Source organism: Poromitra crassiceps (genome assembly GCF_964638095.1).
Source record: "Poromitra crassiceps genome assembly, chromosome: 9".
Lineage (NCBI taxonomy): Eukaryota > Metazoa > Chordata > Actinopteri > Beryciformes > Melamphaidae > Poromitra > Poromitra crassiceps.
This window is the reverse complement of record NC_139630.1, coordinates 55,180,667-55,203,261: the sequence shown is the minus strand read 5'-3', so window position 1 is coordinate 55,203,261 and position 22,595 is coordinate 55,180,667. Positions and strand designations below refer to the sequence as shown.

At 44.6% G+C, this 22,595-nt stretch overlaps 1 protein-coding gene across 2 annotated transcripts in view; it reads left to right on the top strand.

Annotated features, from left to right (window-relative positions):
- The window catches only part of LOC310782856 (CD2-associated protein-like), a 113,634-nt gene extending 92,206 nt beyond the window's left edge, over positions 1–21,428 (top strand). For both annotated transcript variants that reach the window (XM_083643633.1, XM_083643632.1), the window contains exons 13-19: positions 2,146–2,299; positions 3,151–3,263; positions 6,874–6,989; positions 7,373–7,456; positions 13,011–13,258; positions 14,327–14,390; positions 17,206–21,428. In XM_083643633.1, coding sequence (XP_083499759.1) covers positions 2,146–2,299; positions 3,151–3,263; positions 6,874–6,989; positions 7,373–7,456; positions 13,011–13,258; positions 14,327–14,390; positions 17,206–17,247 — 821 coding nt within the window. In that variant the 3' untranslated portion in view covers positions 17,248–21,428. The remainder of the gene's footprint in view (positions 1–2,145; positions 2,300–3,150; positions 3,264–6,873; positions 6,990–7,372; positions 7,457–13,010; positions 13,259–14,326; positions 14,391–17,205) is intronic.
- Positions 21,429–22,595: the final 1,167 nt, after the last annotated feature.

Below are 22,595 nucleotides of genomic sequence, written 5' to 3'. Positions count from 1 at the left end.
AATGTGATTATCCTGCCGATAATCTTAATAATATCCTGTAGTGCGTGGTGCGCCACATTTACAAATCTTGTAGTGTGTGCATGTTTGAGATTCTAGGGAAGATAATCTGGGAAGATTCTCCTGTAGTGCGTGTCACAGCCAGATTTCAAAATCCGGCTAGGATAGTCAGAATCCTGTAGTCTGAGCCCAGCTTTAGGAAGTCCTCCTGAGGGGGCACGGCGACCTCCCCTGTGTCCCGCCAGCGTGGCAGTGTGGGAGGAGCAGAACATTAGAATGTGAATAATATAGCATTAGCACACTGCTGCTTTGATATGGAAAAAACGTCTAATTAGCTTCAGTGCATTTCAGGCCCACTTCTGTGTTTGTTGCACAAGCGGCACTAAAGCACGCGGGTGTATTTTGATCAAGAAGCAGAAACATGGCGTGCGTCGTGTGCTCGTTTCTAGCCCAGCGTGAAGCACGCGGGGTGCGCCGCCCTGAGCGCCGCCGCCGCGCCACACTCGTCTGCCTTATTATATTAGTGAGATCAACAGTTCTCTGTAGATGAACAAAATCCTTATATTTTAGTTCACTGCCTTCAGACATGTCCAGATACACCTTCCAGCTACTCGGCTCTATTCACCTTATGTAGCCACGCCCATTTGACCCGGTTGTGTGGTCGTGTGACGACTTCCGGCAAAAAAAAAAAAAAAAAAATGGCTGCTCCAATATCATCTAACTCTGAATTAACTCATAATTTAGCCAATTGTATGTAACATACCAAATAAAAGCAAACGGCAATGTCTAAGAATGCAACGCCATGTAACTGGCTCGTTAAGTCTCGCATTCCAGGCAATTACGTTAACGTCTGCGGGTCTTATTGACGTAAGTGGCTCGAGCTGCGCTCGGAGGAGAGAAAACTATCTGAAGCTTTCTTTGTTGGAGTCCAGGTATGTTTTACAAGAAAGTGCTCGTCATTGTCGACTAGAGCTGGGTATTGGTTCAAATTTCAAGAATCGATTCGATTCCGATTCACAAGGTTGCGAATCGATTAATTTCGATTCGATTCGATTCGATTCGATTCGATTCCGATTCGACCAATTTTCAATATTGATTTAGTTAGTGATACCAAAACGTGGTTTTTGAGCTGTACCCTGAATTACATGACTGTCCAGTTATGTAACACAGGGGTTTCCAACCAGCCAAGTAGATACATGGGGAAAAAAAGTTGCAGACCTGTTGTCAATTTTAATGGTTTTAGTTACACATATATTTACTCACCACGTGGTGACAAAGGGTAAATAACAGCCTTTTCATCTGTCAATAAAGACACTTTTACAATTATGCACAGTGATTTGATTTCAGCCTATATAATTTCTAAAAGTAGATATTAATAATGATCAAACATTTCCATTCATGTAGCCTACAGTATTTATGTTTTTGTTTCAACTACAAACATAATTAAACGTCAACTTGAAACTATGTTTCAACTACCACACACAGCACAATATTTTAGCCTGTTTAGTAAAAAAAAAAAAAAAAAAAAAAATTAATTAAAAAAAAAATTTTAATTAAAAAAAAAATCGATCTCTGGACATATGAATCGATAATCGAGGATTAAAATGAAAATCGATTAAAAATCGGAGAATCGATTTTTTGAACCCAGCCCTATTGTCGACGATAACGTTATCTGACCTGGCTAACAGTGGATACTCCGCTTGCTTGCTGTGTACCGAGCTCAAAGTAGTAGGGTACGTTCTTTGTTTTACCCCCTGCACTGTCCGCTACAAAAACGACTCTCTTCTTCATGACGTTCTTTCATATTTGGCGCCGTGACCGCCGGAAGTGTTAACACAACCCGGAAGAATTTGGCCGACCCCCGTGTCTGAAACATAAGGTGAATAGGAAGTGAATGGACTTTGGGGTGACTTGATGTCGTCCGTGCTGCTCACAGTCTGAACACACAGCTAGAGACTGTGTGTGAGTCAACACGGTTTGGTAATGGAATGGATAAGAACTTGAAAAATAGCTTACTGAGAATCAAGAACAAAAGACAAGACACACATCTGTCACAATGCAACGTCCTCAGATTCGCTAATATGTTTTTTATTCTCTGTCCTTGCTTTCTTTCTGTCCTCTGCCATTTCTTTCTGTCTTTCCTCTCAGTTGACAAATCCACGCCCGATCACAAGCCGTCCAAGCCTGCAGCCCCGGTGGTGCCGCCCAAGAAGCCCGTCCCGCCTCCCGGGAAAGGCAGGGCGGGCAGCATCCCACCCAAGAGGCCCGACAAGCCCCTCGCCCCCACGCCAAACCTCGCCAAGTAAGTCTGTCCTCGTCTCTCTCTGTCTGTCTGTCTGTCTCAGACCCGCCCTCAAAACACCAGCTGCAGCTGCAAAGTGTCACAGGCTCCTTTATGTAGCACGCGGAGTGGAGCGAACGTAATAATATTTCAGTCTGGAAAATATTTAATCAAGAAATACATTGAATCTTGAGTTACTAGGATTCTTACTGTTTTTTGGCAATGTCCTTTTTTCTGAGGTTATTATGCATACAATGTATAATATATGGTGTACATGATGTAAATTATATTGTAATATACATTATGTAAAGAATTGTTCTATACATTGGATGGATTCTTGGATGCATTGGTTCAACACAGGTTGATATCAAAAGATTGGGTTTTTGGGGTAATGTTGGATTGTATTATTGGGAATGGGTATTGATAGGGATTTGTAGGTGGATTTATGATGTATGTGTATGGGTAAGTTTGTGTATATACATGCATATATATGTATGTATGTGTATGCATGAGCATGTGGGGAGGAGCGTGAGAGGTGGGATAGGCATATAATATAGGGATGTATGATTTTGTTTATGAATGATTGGGGGGCTGGACTCGATAAGCCTAGGCTTCTTCCTGCCCCTTTTCAAACAGTTCACCTTTTTTATGTTTGCGTTTACGTATTTTCCTTTTGATGAAGTCTATTAGACTGTTATGTTTACTGTTTTTTCACTTTATGTATTGTTTTAACTGTTTGAAATAAATCGTTTCAATCAATCAATCAATCAATCAATCAGACTGAAGAGAGTATTTATATTTATTCAACCACATTCCACACAAACAGCTGCCTCCTCTCCTCTTCACGCTCATGTTTCCTTCTCTACTTTCAGGCACAATGGAGAGTTGCCTTCCTTGCGACCAAAGTCTGACTTTGAGCCGTTGTTACCGACCAAACCCAAAACCCTGTCCGGGGACTGGGGGGAGAAGGCCCCGGATATGATGGGTATGTACACTTATTTTTGCTCGATTTTGTGATCGCAGTTATAAATCACGATTCTTAAGCTGCGTTCACACCGTCCTATTCAAGATTTTCGCTGGCATCGAGTTTACATACAAAGTCAATGCAAACGAGCGATTGAGCGTATATTCGCCCCGAGAAAAAATCGCTGGGCGTCCGAGCGACAGAGACAGAGCGATAGGGTGAAAATTCGCTCGTCGCCTCGAGATGAAATATCCCAACTCGAGCGAAATTTCGCTGCCGTCAGTCGCTCGCTGTTCAACGCTGATTGGCTGCCGTGTGAGAGCGAGTCAAGGATCACACTGGCTTGGAACAAACCGCTGATTTATTGTGTGGCAACAAACCGCATTGACAGCTGATTGACAGGCTGACAGCTGACATGAAGTGAAGTCTGTACTACCGGTATGGAGCTCGCGTTAGGAGGAGCACGCTGATACTGTAGGCTTAGCTTGTAAACAACTACGGTGGCTCGTAGTGGACAAATATCATGACATTGCGTAACGTTATAGCCCCCACATGTCCGTCAATTCTTGTGCCTGTTGACGAGCGATTTAAACAGAGCGACAGAGCGATTCCAAAGTGTTGAATCGAGCGACAGAGAGAAAAATAAATATCTCGGTGTGAACACAGCTTTACTCTTGGCATCTAATATCAACATGTTGACTCTTCTCAACTACAGAGGACATTGTAGCCGAATGAAAATGTGTCTTTATCGGTGTACTACTTATACGGTGTACAACAGAAATGGCACTATGAATAATTGTGCAGTCCTTCTTAAATATCTTGACAATAGGAGGCCTGTGCATCTTGTAAGCTTTTTTTTCTTCTTAATCCACCACAAATCTAAATGAAGGTATGTTTCCAGATTTCACAGATATGACCAAAGTGTTCCCCAAATCCATAATATTCAACAGTCGCCACAGCCTCATTTCTGACATTAGTAACAGCCAGGTGACATCAGAGCAGCGAGAGATGACATCATCAACAGACTGTTGTTGTGGCGAAACGTTTCTATAAGCTAACAATGTGTTTCCCTGGCGCGCTGTGTCGTCGCTGCGCCCCCGCCCGGGTATGTGCTGCTGTTTTGTGTTGTCGCTGGGCCCCTCTGGGTATGTGCTGCTGTTTTGTGTTGTCGCTGCGCCCCCGGGTATGTGCTGCGCCCCTCTGGGTATGTGCTGCTCAGTGTTGCCAGATGGCAAATGTTGAATTATCGTACCAGAGGGTCAAAATTATCGTTTTTGGAGTGAAATTATCGTACCCCCTCCCAGCCAAGTCGGGGGAGCTGCGGCTGATCACAGGCTACTTTTTGGACTTGGCATGATTTCTCAACACTGTGATCTCAGCCTGCGTTGCAACAACAACAACAAAACACCCTGCACGTATTGGCTGCAAATATGTTTTTTGAAGAGATGATTGTATAAACAGATAGAGTGATAGACGTAGGATTCGTCTAAGTGTCACAAAATGATGAAATTATCGTACATTTGGGGGATTTTGGGATTATTGATCGTACATCGTACAGAGGTCGAAATTATTGTACAAATACGATAATTATCGTACGTCTGGCAACACTGGTGCTGCTGTTTTGTGTTGTCGCTGGGCCCCTCTGGGTATGTGCTGCTGTTTGGCCTGACTGCTTCCTTGTAGAATCAATGGATGCTTGTTTGAGATAATAAGATCTAAAGCAAGCGTGAAATCCCTTCATTATGAGGCAACTTGCTCGGCTATTTTCGTTTATTTTGTATTCTTTATTTAGAGATAAGAGGGATTTAAATGACAAGAGACATCCATTCGCACGGTCGAGATATAAGCCGAGGTTTTACACAGTTCAATCTTATCATTATGCACAATTTTCCTCTTTCCTTCCCAAATCTTCCATTTTGATTTATTTTTTAAAACAATTGTGTGTTTGTAGAACGTTGTACCGCACCAAATCAATTTCACACAGCAAGCCAATGTCCTTGAAAACATGCCTTGGTGAAATATAGGATTCTGATTCTGATTCTGCACAGCCTGAGAAAGGTAGATTTGCATGCCAGTGGGTTATGATCCGAGGAAGTTCATGGGCAGGTTGTAAAGTTCTGGAAGCACCGGGAAAGTCCTGGAAAACACCTCAGGTCCACACCCCAGGTCCACACCCCAGGTCGGACTGGGCTGGCGGTGTGTTCTGATCCGGGGAAGCTCATAGGCCGGTCATCAAGTGTTAGAACCACCTGGAAAGTCAGGGAAGGTCCTGGACCTCACGTCCACACCCCAGGTCAGAGAGAGAGAGAGAGAGAGAGAGAGAGAGAGGACTGAGCCTTAATGGTACGTGCTCTACCAGGTGAGCCACCGGGGGGCGCCCCACCTTACTCTTCTCTTTACTTGCCTCTACTACTACTCTACTCACAGCGGATTCAGTTGAGGTGTGAGAATGTGTTCTTGTGATTGAATTAAGTGTGCAAAGATGCTGTTGCAGAAAGTTGCAGGACGAGGGGAATTGAGGAGTGGGTTGAGAAATCAATCATCAAACAATCATATTTAATACATGATTGATTGATGATTGATTGATTGATTTCTCAACCCACTGCTTGTAGAGAAGATCTCTGCTATTCCAATGTTTTGAGAAGGAGAGGTTTACAGCGAAAACACAGACCACGAGGTAAAGAGTTGGTGGAACTGGCCTAATAGTGTTTGACTGGAGACCTTCATGATGACGCCATTTCAAAGTGACAAAGAGCTGCTAAAAGCTGCACTCAGCAGAAGCCAGCACGAAGCATTAGTACGTGTTGTGTTCTGATCTACTGCAGCTTCCTGCTGTCTAGGTGCAAAGTGCTGTTACACAACAGCAAGTAACGCTACACACAGTGCTTCAGTATTCCAGAACCCATCAAAAGGGGGCGTTCCTGTGTCTGGTTTGGCTCGTTGTTGTGGACACACACAGGCTTCTTTTTGCCTGAACTCTCTCAAGGACTCGTCAAGGTTCCCGTACCACAGTTTGTGTTCACATGTTCTGATTCCCAAAATGTATCATGACCACATACTGTAGTAGGGTTGTCAAAATCAATCGTTTCATCGAGACGTGTGAATCGAATCGAATCGTGGACAGATGAATCGTTGAATCGTTTATGATTAAGTTTCTGTTGACATTCAGATTTTAAAGCGCTTTCTAAGTAAAAAAGGGACTTGATATTTATCTGACTGCTTGTATTAATTGATGAAAAAGTAGCTATGTGCAGTAATAATACAGAAAATTGAGGATGTGATACTTGGAGCTGTGATACTTTGAGCTGTATCCAGATGCATCGTGATGCATCGTGGAATCGAATCGAAGACAGATTAATCGTAATAGAATGGTGAGGCCAGTGAAGATTCCCAGGCCTACATTATACTGTAGTGCACAAAGTACACTTATGTTTGTGTCTCTCCTCCTAGACACTTTTTGTATTTGAGGTGTGATGTCTATTTGCTTAATTTCTTCTCCTGTTCCTTCTTTGAACTTATCCTCTTCTCTCTGCTGTTTTATCCTCTCTCTCTCTCTCTCTCTCTCTCTCTCTCTCTCTCTCTCTTCTTCTCCCCTCTTTCTCTCCTTCTCCCTCCATCTTGTTTTCTGTAGATCTGATGAGTTTTGATGAGTTGTCCTCGGCCTCGGAGAAGCTCTCTCATCCCACTGCTAACAGACCCAAGATGCAGGGCAGGAGGCTGCCTGCCCAGTTTGGTGGAGGACATTCGGTGAGCACACACACACGCACACACATGCATGTACGCACACACACACACACACACACACACACACACACACACACACACGCATGCACGCATACACACACACGCATGCACGCACACACACACACACGCATGCACGCATACACGCGCACGCACACGCGCACGCACACATGCACACGCACACACTCGGGTTGTCCGGCCGTCCGATGTTCGTTAACACGATATCTGACGAACGCCTTGAGGGAATTTCATCAAATTTGCCTCTCTCTCTCTCTCTCTCTCTCTCTCTCTCTCTCTCTCCTCTCTCTCTCTCTCTCTCTCTCTCTCCTATCTCTCTCTCTCTCTCTGTCTCTCTCTCTCTCCTTCCTTCCTTCCTCCCTCCCTTACAGCCCAACAAGGAGGTGAATGTGGAGAAGTCCTTCAAAATAGACGAGGAGGATGGACCCAAACTAAAGCCAGTAGAAACCAGAAAGGTAACCTGATGCCCCATGTGTCACCATGTCACCACAATGTGTGTGATCAGTATTGAGACTGGCATCAGATGTCACGCCACTACATCGCTTCTACATCGCTATCTTTGAATTTCTTTCATATTTAAATCCGGCGTCAAAAGCCATGTTTAACATGCAAATACATCTTCAGAATCAACACTTGACATATTGCATTTTTTTTGTTATCTATTAGAAATACACGAGTATGAGCCAAAAATAACCCATTTTCCATGTCACAATACATTTTCCACTGATTATATGTTAGCCAAGCCATTGATGATTGATTATCACAGCATATCAATACACATGCCAGTGGAACAGAGTTTATCCTGTAGCCAATACTCTATGTATGCATAGTTTGTGAATGTGTCCTTTCTGCTGCTTAAGTGAAATGAGCATATTGTATAGCAACAATATTGGAATTTCCTGCTCTCATATGATATGAGGTTTTTCATGTCTCTGTCTTATACTTTTGTAGCAACCATTTAACATCAGTTTTGATCTGTTGTAAAACGTGCTCTGCTCTCATTCTCTATCTGGAGACATCAACAAGCACGACAAGCACTTATCAAACTGCTCAACATTGTGATTTACTCCACTTGTTGTTTTTCACCACATAGCCCGGAAGAACCTCTGTCACTCTCAGCTGTCCTGATCTTTTTTATTTGATCTTATTTGAACATTGCTAGCATTCCTCATTGAAAGCCATGTGTACAGCTTAGCCGCAGGCTAATGGAATAGCTTCTGATTTGCGAAACCAATGGGTACTGGCTTTCTCATTCTTAGGCATTCCTCTTTCCTCCTCTCTTGTTGTATCATGTGAAAGCTGTTTGATGGAAAGCTAGTTCCTAGATGGTTCCAGATAAGCCAGGATCCAGATGTATCGATAGACGTTGCTACAAAGTCACAAGATGAAGCAAATAGGGCTGTCAAAAATAATCGATTATAAGATGCATTGCGATGCGGACATGCACGATTCTGCATCGATTCACAAATATCAAAAATCGAATAGTAATCGAATAAAATATAATGGAAGGACATGCAGTTGTTTATTTGGATCATAATACAATGCAATTCCAAATGCACTTTTATTTTAAAAGTAACCACACAGTAGGGATGTTCATCAATTATCGAAAATCGATAATTGATCGTTAAGGATTGGAATCGATCCTGTGGCATTTGGATCGATTTTTTAATTATAAAAAAAAAAAAAAAAAAAAACCTTTTTTTTTTTTTTTTTTTTTTTGGGACTAGGTTTGGGTGGAATTCGTTCCTCCTCGCCCCACTCCATTGCACAGCCGACTAACGTGAGGTGGAGCTTCATATAGTCTCTAGTTTTCTGGCTGGGCACGGGCCTTTGTGCCAACAAAACTGTTTTAAACATGGGAAATTCACACCGGCATGCGCCGGGGACAGCAGTGTTGGAGAGGAGACACATTGAAATAAAGAGTTCATTGAGGAGAACACGTTGTCTTTCGTATTTTCTGCCATAGGCATTCATTTTGTAAAAAATTGAAAATTTTCTAAGTATTAATATGATCGATAATCGATAATTGATCGTTAATTTTCACCAATTATCGATTTTGGAAAATTTTCAAAATGAACATCCCTACCACACAGTGAGAAAAAAGAAAGTGAGAAAGAATAAATCATGTATTGGGGGAAAAAGTGATGCATCGATTGAAGATGCATCGAGATGCATCGATAATCGTAATCGAATCGTAGCCCTCTGAATTGTAATAGAATCGTGAGGCCAGTGAAGATTCACAGCCCTAGAAGCAAAGCACACCCATGCGTTATGCATCACATCAGGAGCAGGGGATTCCAATATTGTTGCTACACATGCTCACCTGCATAAACTGTACTGTATATACAATTTATTTTAGTATTTTATTTTTATTTTCCACATTTTTGAATCATAATAAAGACATCAAAACTATGAGATAACACAGATGCAGTTCTGCAGTGAGCAACAAAGTGTTCCACAGATCAAATCGGTGGTGGATGAGTTGAGTCCCCCCCCCCCTGATATGTGAAGCGCTTTGACTATCTAGATGCAATCAATTATTATTATTTAGTATTAAAACTAATCTTATATGTTGCATTCTTTAAATTGCTTTGATGGAAAGGCAAAGACTTTGGAGGAAAATGCATAACTTCACTAAAAAACACATTTCATGCATTTTAAGCAAAAGCCTTTGGATCAAAAGGGATTTAAGATCATGAAAAACATAGAACATCCAATCAGGTGTCCCCAACGGGTAGTGTATACAATATACAGTATATACTGTACTGTATATACTGTATTTACATATCGGGTTAGCATTCCAGTGGCTTTTTCTAAGCAGGAAAAATGGTGGTCTTTCTAAATATGTATTTATCTAATTGCTTCTCCACACGACATATGACTCTGCAGCTTAACTTTCCTTCTTGGGCAGACTCCAACTCGTAAACAAAAACAACATGATTGTCTGTACTTCTACACTCCGCAGAGCGCATGGATCTGCACTGTCCTCTCAACAGCTATGAGAGAGAGATGGCTGCACATGGCCCTACTACAACCTCCTGTTGTCATCCATAACAAACGTGACCCTTTTCTCTGTGTGCTTTTCTAACTCCATATTGACCTTATTAAAAGCATGACGAATGCATCAGGTGGGCAGGGTTAGTGGACCACTGCTTCTGGAGCGACATGTTTATAATGAAGTCATACAAATACTAGAGGTGAGCAGACTGTCTATTGTCCCCGCCCCCCAAAGAAATCACAACAAATCACTCACTAGTGCAGATCAGATGCTGGTGATTGATCAGCTGTCACGGATATACTCAATATATCATTTTATGATGTCTGATGCGAATATACACACAAACACACAGGCACACGCACGCACGTGCACACACACACACACACAAACACACAGGCACACGTGCACACACACAGGCACACACACAAACACAAACACATAGGCACACGCACGCACATGTGCACACACAGGCACACGCATGCACGTGTATGCACACACACACACACACACAAACACACAGGCACACGCACGTGTATGCACACACACACACACACACACACACACACACAGGCACACGCACGCACGTGTGCGCACACACACACACACACACGCACACACACGCGCGCGCACACCTGAGCTGACAAATCCATGGCAGTGAATGGGCACATTGTGCACAGCAGAACAGTTCACTCCCGTTTGTGTTGATGAAGGAAGTAGTCATCATGGGAGAGGAGGCGGGGCTGCCACCTGCGCTTCAGTCTGCCCGGTTCAGCGTCACTGTGATTGGTTGAAAGACCTCTCAATACAAGGAAGAGGCCACTAGACTTAGAATAGATCCTTTATGGTCAATCCAATGGTCTTAATTATCACTGGTGGATCAGCTGGGGGTCAACACAGCCTTCAGAGTTAAGCCTGGCTTTTTCAGCTCTCATCATAACCCGTCTCCCCGGCTCAGAGGTCTACAGGTGAAATGACATGGACCTTCTCTGACCTCGCTCATGGACCTTCTCTGACCTCGCTCATGGACCTTCTCTGACCTTGCTCATGGACCTTCTCTGACGTTGCTCATGGACCTTCTCTGACCTCGATCATGGACCTTCTCTGACCTCGATCATGGACCTTCTCTGACCTCGCTCATGGACCTTCTCTGACCTCGCTCGCCGCCTTCTTCTTACCTCCGCTGAGGAGCTTCTGCTTTGATGCTTTTGTCTGTCTGTCAGCAGGATTATGGAAAAGACTACTGGGCCGATTTCCATGAAACCTTGTGGACTATTGGCCTTGGTGGAGGGCTGCGCTCTCCGAGGGCCCGTCTACTTTCAAAATGAGTTTGTGTCCTTGGTTAACTTGTTCGCTGGTGAAGGAAGACAAGAGTCTGAGCCCTGAGGAGAGAGCAGGAGAGACACTGCAGTCATATGATTCCTTACTCAGATGGCATAACTGGAGCTACTGTGACAGAATAGACACTGTGCCCTTTCAGCAGAGTATTTGTTGGGACATAACAAAATTATATATAGGCTATTCAGTATATATACATATATATTTTTGTGTGGTCTTGTGACTCAAATCTGTAGCTGATCTAGTCCACAGGACTGTCATCATTATAGCCCAACTAGAGATGTACCCGGCACAAAGCAATACAATTGCGCCTTTTGCCTGGCCGGAGACGATGGTGGTGTCCAGGTTGTTTCCAGGACTTTCCAACCTGACCTTCCCTGGATCATAACCCACCGCCATGCGAGTGGTCAGCCCAATCCGACCTTGAAATCAGGGTGGGGATTTTGTCATTTTAGGGCCAAGGCCATCTGGCCAAAAGGTCACAAGGTCACATGCCAGGACACAAAGGTCATCGCTCTATTGACATCGTGAAGAGCGATTCTTCTGAAATGTGTGTTAAAATGAGCCAATGACACATCCTTTGCATTAGGGCTGTGAATCTTCACTGGCCTCACTATTCGATTTGATTACGATTCAGAGGGCTACGATTCGATTCGATTACGATTATCGATGCATCTTAAATCGATGAATCACTTTTTTCCGCAATACATGATTTATTTTTTCTCACTTTCTTTTTTCTCACCGTGTGGCTACTTTTAAAATAAAAGTGCATTTGGAATTGCATTGTATTATGATCCATAATTAAAATAAACAACTGCATGTACTTCCATTATATTATATTTGATTTGATTATTTAATTATTATTATTATTTTTTTATAATCTATTTTTGACATTTGTGAATCGATGCAGAATCGTGCACGTCCGCATCGCGATGCATCTTATAATCGATTATTTTTGACACCCCTTCTTTGCATAGGACAGGCTAGCCTGGGTAAACCCAGCCTCCACGTGACCTCTATCTATGTGCCATCAGTCACAAGAGTTAGTAGTGCTGCAGCCGCCGCAGCTGTTACACGTCATTGACAAAGACGCACTCTCTGATTGGCCGATCACGGCAGGAGCTGATGTTGGCAGTCACGCCGTCACTCAATGTGCGATTGAATTCGCCTCGCGCCAGAAATGGCTCTGAATGGCCCAGACTCTTGTGACTGATAGCACATAGATAGAGGTCACGGCTAAGGACAGGCTACATTAAACTGACACCACTGATGCTTTTAAAGCAACTGACAGTAGCAGGCTGGTACCAGGGCACTGCCAAGGTGGCCTGAGGGATCTCAGGGCATCACGGCCAAAGGGAGGGGCAACAGAGCCCATGTCCTCTGTGTAATTTTATTTTATTAATTATTTCTTAGACAAATATAAATCGTGAAGTTGATGCCTGTGAATGAATTTCTTTCCAAAGCCTTTGCGTTCCCATCAAGGCAAGGGGCAGCTACTTTTAAAGAATCTAAAATAAAAGATAATTTTGATTTAATACTTTTATGTTCACGGCATAATTCCATTTGTGTTATTTCATAGTTTTGAGGTCTTCACTTTTATTCTAAAATGTGGAAATAAATCAATGATAATAAATACATAAATAAAAATCATGTTTTCTTTTTCTTCATTGGCCCAGTCATCGTCATCACTCTTCAAGCCCAACGTGCCCAGCATGGAGGCCAAGCCCAGTCCTCCATCGGCCCCGGTCCCCAGCACGGAGGCCAAGCCCAGTCCTCCATCGGCCCTGGTCCCCATCACAGACGGCCTCCCCCAGGGCAGCAGGGTCCGGCTGGAGCCTGAGGACCAGGGCGCCCAGCTGGAAGAGCTGAGGAGCCAGATGAAGGAGCTTCTGCTGTCCGTGGAGCTACTCAAGACTCAGCAAATGTAATGTCACTAGACCGTGGCTGTGAATATGAATGCTGCTGCGACACACATGGTTTAAAAGTGTATTATAGAAAAGTGCTCTTTGGTAGTGGGGGTTATCAGTAGAATCCACAAAAGCAAAAAGAAGGTTAAACATGCCTTTATTCATATGGCACAGAACATTCCATCATTGTTTGTTTTTGATGCCTCCGTCAGCGATGGCCGTGGCCGGAGGGCGGCATGCTGGTTTTGGGCCCTCCCATGCTCGTTAAGATTCAGGATTCACTTTGATCGCCACAGCAACCAATCAGATTACAAATGAGGGAATTTGACACTCAGTAACGCCTTGAGGGAATTTCTTCAAATTTGGCTCAAACTCGACTTGGACTCAAGGATGAACTTTTGGTGGTCAAAGTTCAAGGTCACTGAGACCTCACCATGCTCATTAAAGCCATATGTCAAGAATGCCTTGATTTTGCACAAACATCCAAAAAATCATATGTATAGGGTTAAGGTTATATATACTGTATATATATATATATGACACGCACGCACACACTAGAAATGTCGATTCCTAGGCTCGCATACGCAGCTCGGACGCTGCGTGGCCTCGCCCACACCTCGGCGGCTCTATTGGCATGCGCATCACTGATGACATCACAATTGCTCGAGTGACCATCACTGATCACATCATGGAGTGCTCGAGTGATGTCACTCAGTGTGTGTGTGTGTGTGTGTCTGTGTGTCTGTCTGCATCCGGCATGTCTCCCAGCATGTGAGCAGCCTTCCTAAGTAGCACAATCTCTTTGTGGATCAGCTCAGGCATGCGTTCCCAGTCATGAGTTTGAGCACTGGGCGCACTTCTCATTTGGGTCTGCATCCAGGAATGTACAGTAGTGTGCAAACGTGTCAAGGCACCATTAGATCTTTTAAATAAATGTTGTCTTGGGTGTTTATTTGTTTTCTGCATATTTATTTAAAAAAAAACGTTTCATTTCATTATTTTTGAAGCTTCACTTTATGGAGACTTTTACACAGTACTTACTTGCAAGGGTATACGTGCTAATGTGTATGTGTGTGTGTTTCCAGGAGAGAGATGGCGGAGCTGCGAGGAGAGCTGGATGAGGAAAGGCTAAAGCGAGTGGCCCTGCAGGTAACATCGATCCCTAGAACAGCACATGCTGAGCTGCCTAATGCGTCTGTACAGACATGGCTGTCTAAATGCATTAGATAATGACTGTGCAGATGCAGCTACCTTGACGTGCCGGCTGCTCCCTGACAGGGCCTCCACAGTGCTGCTCACTGACAGGGCCTCCACAGTGCTGCTCCCTGACAGGGCCTCCACAGTGCTGCTCCCTGACAGGGCCTCCACAGTGCTGCTCCCTGACAGGGCCTCCCTCCACAGTGCTGCTCCCTGACAGGGCCTCCACAGTGCTGCTCCCTGACAGGGCCTCCCTCCACAGTGCTGCTCCCTGACAGGGCCTCCACAGTGCTGCTCACTGACAGGGCCTCCACAGTGCTGCCCCCTGACAGGGCCTCCACAGTGCTGCTCCCTGACAGGGCCTCCACAGTGCTGCTCCCTGACAGGGCCTCCCTCCACAGTGCTGCTCCCTGACAGGGCCTCCACAGTGCTGCTCCCTGACAGGGCCTCCCTCCACAGTGCTGCTCCCTGACAGGGCCTCCACAGTGCTGCTCCCTGACAGGGCCTCCCTCCACAGTGCTGCTCCCTGACAGGGCCTCCCTCCACAGTGCTGCTCCCTGACAGGGCCTCCACAGTGCTGCTCCCTGACAGGGCCTCCCTCCACAGTGCTGCTCCCTGACAGGGCCTCCCTCCACAGTGCTGCTCCCTGACAGGGCCTCCACAGTGCTGCTCCCTGACAGGGCCTCCCTCCACAGTGCTGCTCCCTGACAGGGCCTCCACAGTGCTGCTCCCTGACAGGGCCTCCACAGTGCTGCTCCCTGACAGGGCCTCCCTCCACAGTGCTGCTCCCTGACAGGGCCTCCACAGTGCTGCTCCCTGACAGGGCCTCCCTCCACAGTGCTGCTCCCTGACAGGGCCTCCACAGTGCTGCTCCCTGACAGGGCCTCCACAGTGCTGCTCCCTGACAGGGCCTCCCTCCACAGTGCACACAAAGTACATTTCAGTGAGCCTCAGCCTGACGCCCATTCACCTTGTGTTGGTTTGTGACCAACTATCTGGAGCTAGTATGAGGAATGGCATGGGTTTTACTGAGAAAGAAATGTACCAGTCAACATCATCTTTGGTAATCAGCAAATTTGGCTAGGGTTCAAAAAAATCAGAACTATCCCTTTAACTACTTAAACTTAGCTTAAAGCCCCATTATGTTGTTTTTCAATTTGGGGAAACTGCGCCCCCACAGTTATACTAATGTTAATAAATGCTACACTTGTTTGTACATTCGGATATCAGCCTTATTTTACGCTTTCTGCTTGTATTCTCTACTTTGCCTTTCTGCAGTGTTTATAACTGATTCATCGTGCCGCTAATCAAGCTAGCAACTTCACTTCACTTCCTATACATACTTCACAATAAAACTATCCTGTTAGTTTGTCAGGGAAAAAACCTTTATTCTGAAGGAGCTGTGCAGGAAATGGAATTAAAAGTTCCAGGCAACTTGACAGGCTCCAGGACGCAGCCACCAAAAATACATAGTGCAGGAACTGGCCTTCGGAGGGCGCTGTGCCACTGACAGTGACACTATTCTCCCTATTAGAAGTCACTGTACCATTAAACTTATTAAGCAGCTGTTATATTAACTCATTCACTGCCAATATCTGACTGGCATTTTTGGCACAGGCCAAGTATTTCCATAATGTTTGGTCATCTTTCAAGACCCACAGTAAATTCTGTACTAGGACTACAGTGATGTCCAATACCTCGAAATGAAGATCTAAGTCTCTACTTTCACCCCCAAAAAGAAAGTTAGCTTTTAGCTAAGCACATTGAGTTTCTCCAGTACTTCAGCAAGGCCCCCACACCAGGAGTCTGACCCGTAGATTCTCCCCAGTGTATCAGCATGCGGCCTGGCCCAGCCCGGCCCGGCTCAGCATGGCATAGAAGTCAGCGCAGGAGGCAAGAAGGAAAGCTGTGGGCTCCCCCGCCGTGCGCCCCAGGCGGGTGCCGTCTAATCACACATTTGGAACGTTGCAGCAGATCTGCTCAGACCCCCTGACGGGAACTTCTAAGTCCCGAGATAGAAAGGGAATGAGCTGGAAACGGATGGAAGTGAAAGACGAGGAGAGATAAGATGGTCAATTTTGCCAGCGGTTTTCTCTCCCAAGAATTTAGTTGAATTTCTCAGAATCTGTCTCGGATCTTTTGGATCCTTTGAGCAAGGCAGCAAACGGGGGAAGGAATAGTTTAATCGTTTTAGGAGACCCTTCTCCTGCAGCAGTATCAAGCCACATTGGGATTTTACATCAACTGAATGACAAAATAAATGTTGTACTGTATGCCAGTGGTTCTCAAAGTAGGCCAGGTTTGGGCCTTCCCAGGGATCCTTGGGTTGGGGGTTATAGGGGGGTTCCCAGCAAAAAGGGGATTACTTTATTTTCAATATAATTACATCCATAAATAACACAATGACAGACTGTATGACTATTTTTGGTCATGGGTTTCATACACTTTCTCTAATAAAACCCTGGAACAAAACCTTCCGTAAAATGGGAGTTCGTGGTCTATGTGAAAACGTTTGAGAACCACTGCTGTATGTAATGCCTCCAGAACATTTTCAACCTCCTTGGTATTTAGTGGATGCAGACTGAATTACCCAAAGGATTAAATTGGGATTATTTTATTTTATTTTATTTTTTGGTCGGCAATCTACACAAACGAAATGACTGAATCCAAACATTGTGTGTGTGTGTGTGTGTGTGTGTGTGTGTGTGTGTGTGTGTGTGTGTGTGTGTGTGTGTGTGTGTGTGTGTGTGTGTGTGTGTCCTCCCAGATGGAGATAGAGAAACTAAAGCGGAACGCCTATTCAACGTGAAGCTTCTGCTCCAATCAACATCAAGCTTCAAGGTCACCTGCTGCCCCATCGACCAATCAGTGAGTCGGAGGGCGATGACAGACGGAGGAGCAGATGGTCAGACGGGGGGAAAAGGGCGGAGCAAACGGACGAACCACCTCTCGCACAATCAATTTCAGTGATCTACAAAAAATATTTCCCCATATTTGGAAGATTTACATTTTTGCACATATGTATTTTTTTTCTAGCGAGATGTAATTAAGTTACAGATGTATATGTTTTTTTCTTGTTTTTTTCTTGCCAACAAAAAAAAATTGAGGCCTTACTTAAAACTACTGCGCTGGACTTGCAGTTCCTCCCCTTACGCCCGCCCCCACTCCCTTCACCCTCGCGTTCCTCCCCCCCCCCCCCCCACCCCGACCTGGACGTGCTCCTAAGGGAGGAGGTTCGCTCTCAATACTACTGACTTTGTATAAAGCCAGGGGGCGCTTGTTGTCTCCACATCCATTTCTTTCTCTCTCTCCTTTTTTTTATATAATATGTGCGAGTCGTTGATTTTAAAGAAAATAAGAAAATGTTCGTTAACATCTTTGGATAATCACAACAAATTAAATGGTTTATTTCTTTGTGTTTTCCTGCATGGCGCCCTGTTGGCCACACTGTGGAAAAACAGCTGTGCTTTCGTTTTAGTTTTGTCTTTTATATGTTTTCTAGCATTCCTATCCAGGGTAACACTATTGTGCCTGTTTCAAAGAACGTTCTATAAGTGTTGATAGAGGGGGTTACATTTACCTTGATGCTGTCTGGAGATTTTGCAGCACGATATTATATATCTGTATTTTTGTCTACTGACATGCCGAGTCAAATACTATTTAGAGGGACTCTTCTTTGCTGCTCTCTTTTCTATTTTTTTCCTCTTCTTTCAGGTTTTTGTCCGACTTTAGTCGTCGTTTTCACTCGTTGAGAATGAAACTAATGAATGAAATGTCACCTCTGTTCTAGATCAGTGGTTCTCAAACCTTTTCACGTCAAGGACCCCTAAACCTAGGGTGGTTTCACACTGGGGGGACCAAGGACCCCTAAACGTAGGGTGGTTTCACACTGGGGGGACCAAGGACCGTTTCCGAGCGCACTTCCCCAAACTGACCCCAGGTCCAGTTTGTTTGATCAGTGTGAACGTTGAACAGCGAACCGTAGCCAGGTCCATTTGAAGCATTTCCGGGTGCGCTACACATGAGTGTGAACTTTACTATCAATGGTGTGAACACAAGCGTACCCAAACACTGAAGTGGACAGTGAGTGTATTTACTGTGTGACGACCGGTTATCCTATGTTTTGGATTTTTGTTAGCCTGGGAACCTGACGCTAGCTACCAGCTAGGCTAGGTCATTTGTAAATGCAATGTAGTGCAATGTGAATTGGTTTGACGATGCCAGGCTGGTTCGTCACTGTATAAAAAACAAACGCAACACAAACTTGTGTTTACCTCTTGTAGTAGATCAGAGAAACACAAGTCCAAACCAAAGGATAAACTGGTTGTCCACTCCAATACTATCCACACCATCCACTTGTCAAATGTTGAAATGTAACGTTAATCTACTCTTTGTCTTTGTTGTGTTTATTGGCAGATCGCAAGCCAACTAGGTGCATATCGCCACCTATTGTATGGGAGTTTGTAGCTAGGCAAGTATTCCTGCGAACGGAACAGCATTGTAATGTGAAAGCTGACCAGCGGGGGGAGAGGCGAGGGGGCAATCGTACTGGGGCCATGGATCGTTCCCAGTGTGAAACTACCCTTACACAAATTAGACCACTGTCCCCCATCTGATCAGATTCGGCTTTTAGATGTTCTATAAGAGAAAGTGTATGAAACCCATGACCAAAATAGTCATACATTCTGTCACGGTTACTTATGGATGGAATTATAGTGGAAATAAATTGTCCCCCCTTTTTGCTGGGGACCCCATGGAACGCCATCAAGGACCCCTGGGGGTTCCTCGAGCCCACTTTGAGAACTACTGATCTAGATATACAGTATAATAGTATATATATTATATATACATACAGAAAGCGAAGAGTACCCACATGCAAAAACCTTTTAAAAAGGAAATAAAGGGAGCAGAGCAGGAAAGAGAGAGTTGCATTCTTTCTGTTGACAAAGACCAAGACATTGGCAAGATAATCATCTCTGGAACTTGCTTCTGTGTTTTTTTTTGGGCCCATTTTTCTTCCTTTGGTTTCTTCTTTCTAATCAAACTGTCATCCCCTAATCACCACTTGCACACTATTCTACCTCTCCTTGTCCTTTTCCACCTCCAAGAAAATGGTATGATCTGAGCAAGCCTTCTCTGTCCAGCCTCTAGTCTGAGATCTGTATTGACTCTGCACAGCCATCATCAGTTGTCTGTGCGCGCCTCTTATCTTATCTCCATCTCTCCAAGTACAGAAGTGAAGCTCACTGGAATCAATCCCAACACGGGGGGGGTGAATCAGCCCCTCGCTCTGCTCAGTGAGCGGGTGTTTGAGGCTTTTGAAGTGTTTAGATCAAAGCTGATAAGCAGGAAGAGAGAGAGAGAGGGAGAGGCTTGATTGTGAATCGTACATTGTCTTTTCAAAAGCCTTTTTTGCCTTTAGCCCCTTTTCATGCCGCACTTCCAAAGCGCTAATCATCATCGTTTGAGATGTCTGAAAACAGCGGGACAACTGGAGTTGTATCGTGACTCGTGACTCGTGACTCTCACTCTGGGGGAAGGCTTGGCCCTCGACGTCTGAAGGGTTCACGATGCAAAGTTTGGAGTTGATCCGGAATCTTGTGTCGACGGGAAAGCGCGGCACGCTTAACCTGAGGCCGGAGGGAAGCACCGAGCCAAGAATGCACAGTATTGGGATGTCCGGGTAGTGTAGCGGTAGATTCCCTGGCTACCAACACGAGGGGCGTGGGTTCGCACCCCCGTGTTACCTCCGGCTTGGTCGGGGCATCCATTCAGGCACGATTGGCTGTGCCTGCGGGTGGGAAGCCATAATGAGGGTATGTGTCCTGGTCGGTCGCGACGCCTGTTAGGGGCGTAAAGGGAACTGGTGGGAATAGCGTGATCCTCCCACGTGCTCCGTCCTGCCGGTGAAGCTCCCCGATGTCAGGTGAAAAGAAGCTGCTGGCAACTGCGCATGTGTAGGAGGAAGCATGTGTGTGTCTACGGCTCTCCCCAGATCGGCAGAGTGGGTGGGGCAGCAGGGGGAATTGGTCAAGTGCAATCTGGTGGGGGGGGGGGAAATCAGAACAATAAATAATAATAAAATAAGGTACAGTATTGACAGAAGTGTTCTGCTGTAAGCTGACGAACATGTCCGCTTTGCCAAGATGCTTTTGAGAAAATGTGTCCGCTCATGCCTAATATCAGACTGAATTGTCAACTTGTTACGCTCCATTTGGTGGAGATAGTCGACTCATGAGAGGGAACCATTCTTTTGTCTCTGAAAAAGGTGGTTGGACTTGTAGAATCTCGTTATCAGTTAGAGGAACAGGTTTCCCAGGTTTCATCTCTTCACTCGGATATTTGGCAACCATTTGAGCAAAATCACAATTTCATGGATGCAAACTAGGTCACCTTTTTGATCCAAAAGTGGGACACTTAAGTGAATGAGTAGTTTCTGAATCTGCCCTGGTATCTCTAACGTTTTTCACTCTCCATGAGTTTGTATCCCTGCAATTTGTATTACTACTACTTTCAGAATAGAGGTTATTGGTTTGATACAGATCTCACACGTCTTCAAGAAGCCACACTATTTTCAAATGTGTTTCACTGACCTCAAGCTTCATTCTGTGTGTGCTGAGTGGACATGACTCGTACACTTTGACCTCTTGACAGATCTGACCACAATAAGGGCAGCACTCCCTGACCAATCCCCCCCAATTCTCATCTCCACCTCTTCCATTTTGCACGCAGCTCCTTAACCAATCAGGTTGGGCAATGCTGAAATAACGCAAATGGAAGAAATGGGTGACGTCTCTTGATGTAATATCTATAATTCAGCTTGAGGTTTATTACACGTATTGTACATTCCATAGGTTTGACGCCAAGAAAGAGGAAATCTGTGCACATTTATAACATATTTTCAAGTGATTTTGTTTACATGAGCTGTATCATTGCATGAGCTGAGATTCTTTCCACAAATGAATAAATATCTTTATTTACTGTCACAAATTATTTCTCTATTTTTTGTTTTTTTTTGCTCCTTTTGAAATATTTGTGTGCATCGACGTCTCTGTGTTTCACATGTTTGAACTGGTTGTTGCACAATATGGTGCCGAGACTGTTTCAAGGTTTCGTCATTAGAAAATAATCAGATAAAACACACACACCCAGGTGTTGAAGTAAGTGGTGCAGGCTTGCGGAGGTCGCTCACCCCACTCTGCTGTGCACGCGTGTGCTTCACTGGGACCACTTTCTATCTCCACTACACTACACTATCCGCCCTACATCCTGTGCTACGGCCAGACACACGTGTCACTTAAAGAAGCGGCTGCACAGCTTAAAATATATATATATTCATCTCTCAAGAGCTGTTTGTGTGTATAAAGATGTATGCACAGGACAGTCTCTATACGTCTATCTCTGACCGACTGTATAAAGATGTATCTACAGGACAGTCTATATATGTCTATCTCTGACAAACTGTATAAAGATGTATGCACAGGACAGTCTCTATACGTCTAGCTCTGACAGACTGTGTGTATAAAGATGTATGCACAGGACAGTCTATACGTCTATCTCTGACAGACTGTATAAAGATGTATGCACAGGACAGTCTATACGTCTATCTCTGACAGACTGTGTGTATAAAGATGTATGCACAGGACAGTCTATATACGTCTATCTCTGACAGACTGTGTATAAAGATGTATGCACAGGACAGTCTATACGTCTATCAATGACAGACTGTATAAAGATGTATGCACAGGACAGTCTATATGTCTATCTCTGACAGACTGTGTGTATAAAGATGTATGCACAGGACAGTCTATATGTCTATCTCTGACAGACTGTGTGTATAAAGATGTATGCACAGGACAGTCTATACGTCTATCTCTGACAGACTGTGTGTATAAACATGTATGCACAGGACAGTCTATACGTCTATCTCTGACAGACTGTGTGTATAAACATGTATGCACAGGACAGTCTATACGTCTATCTCTGACAGACTGTGTGTATAAACATGTATGCACAGGACAGTCTATAGACAGTTTTAACTTGACAACATTAACAACCGTCACAACCCACCTGAATATCCGGTTTACTTCCACATAGCTGAGCGCAGGCTGATATTCGGCTCATATTAAATGTTAACGTTAGGCCGTGTCTCCGACA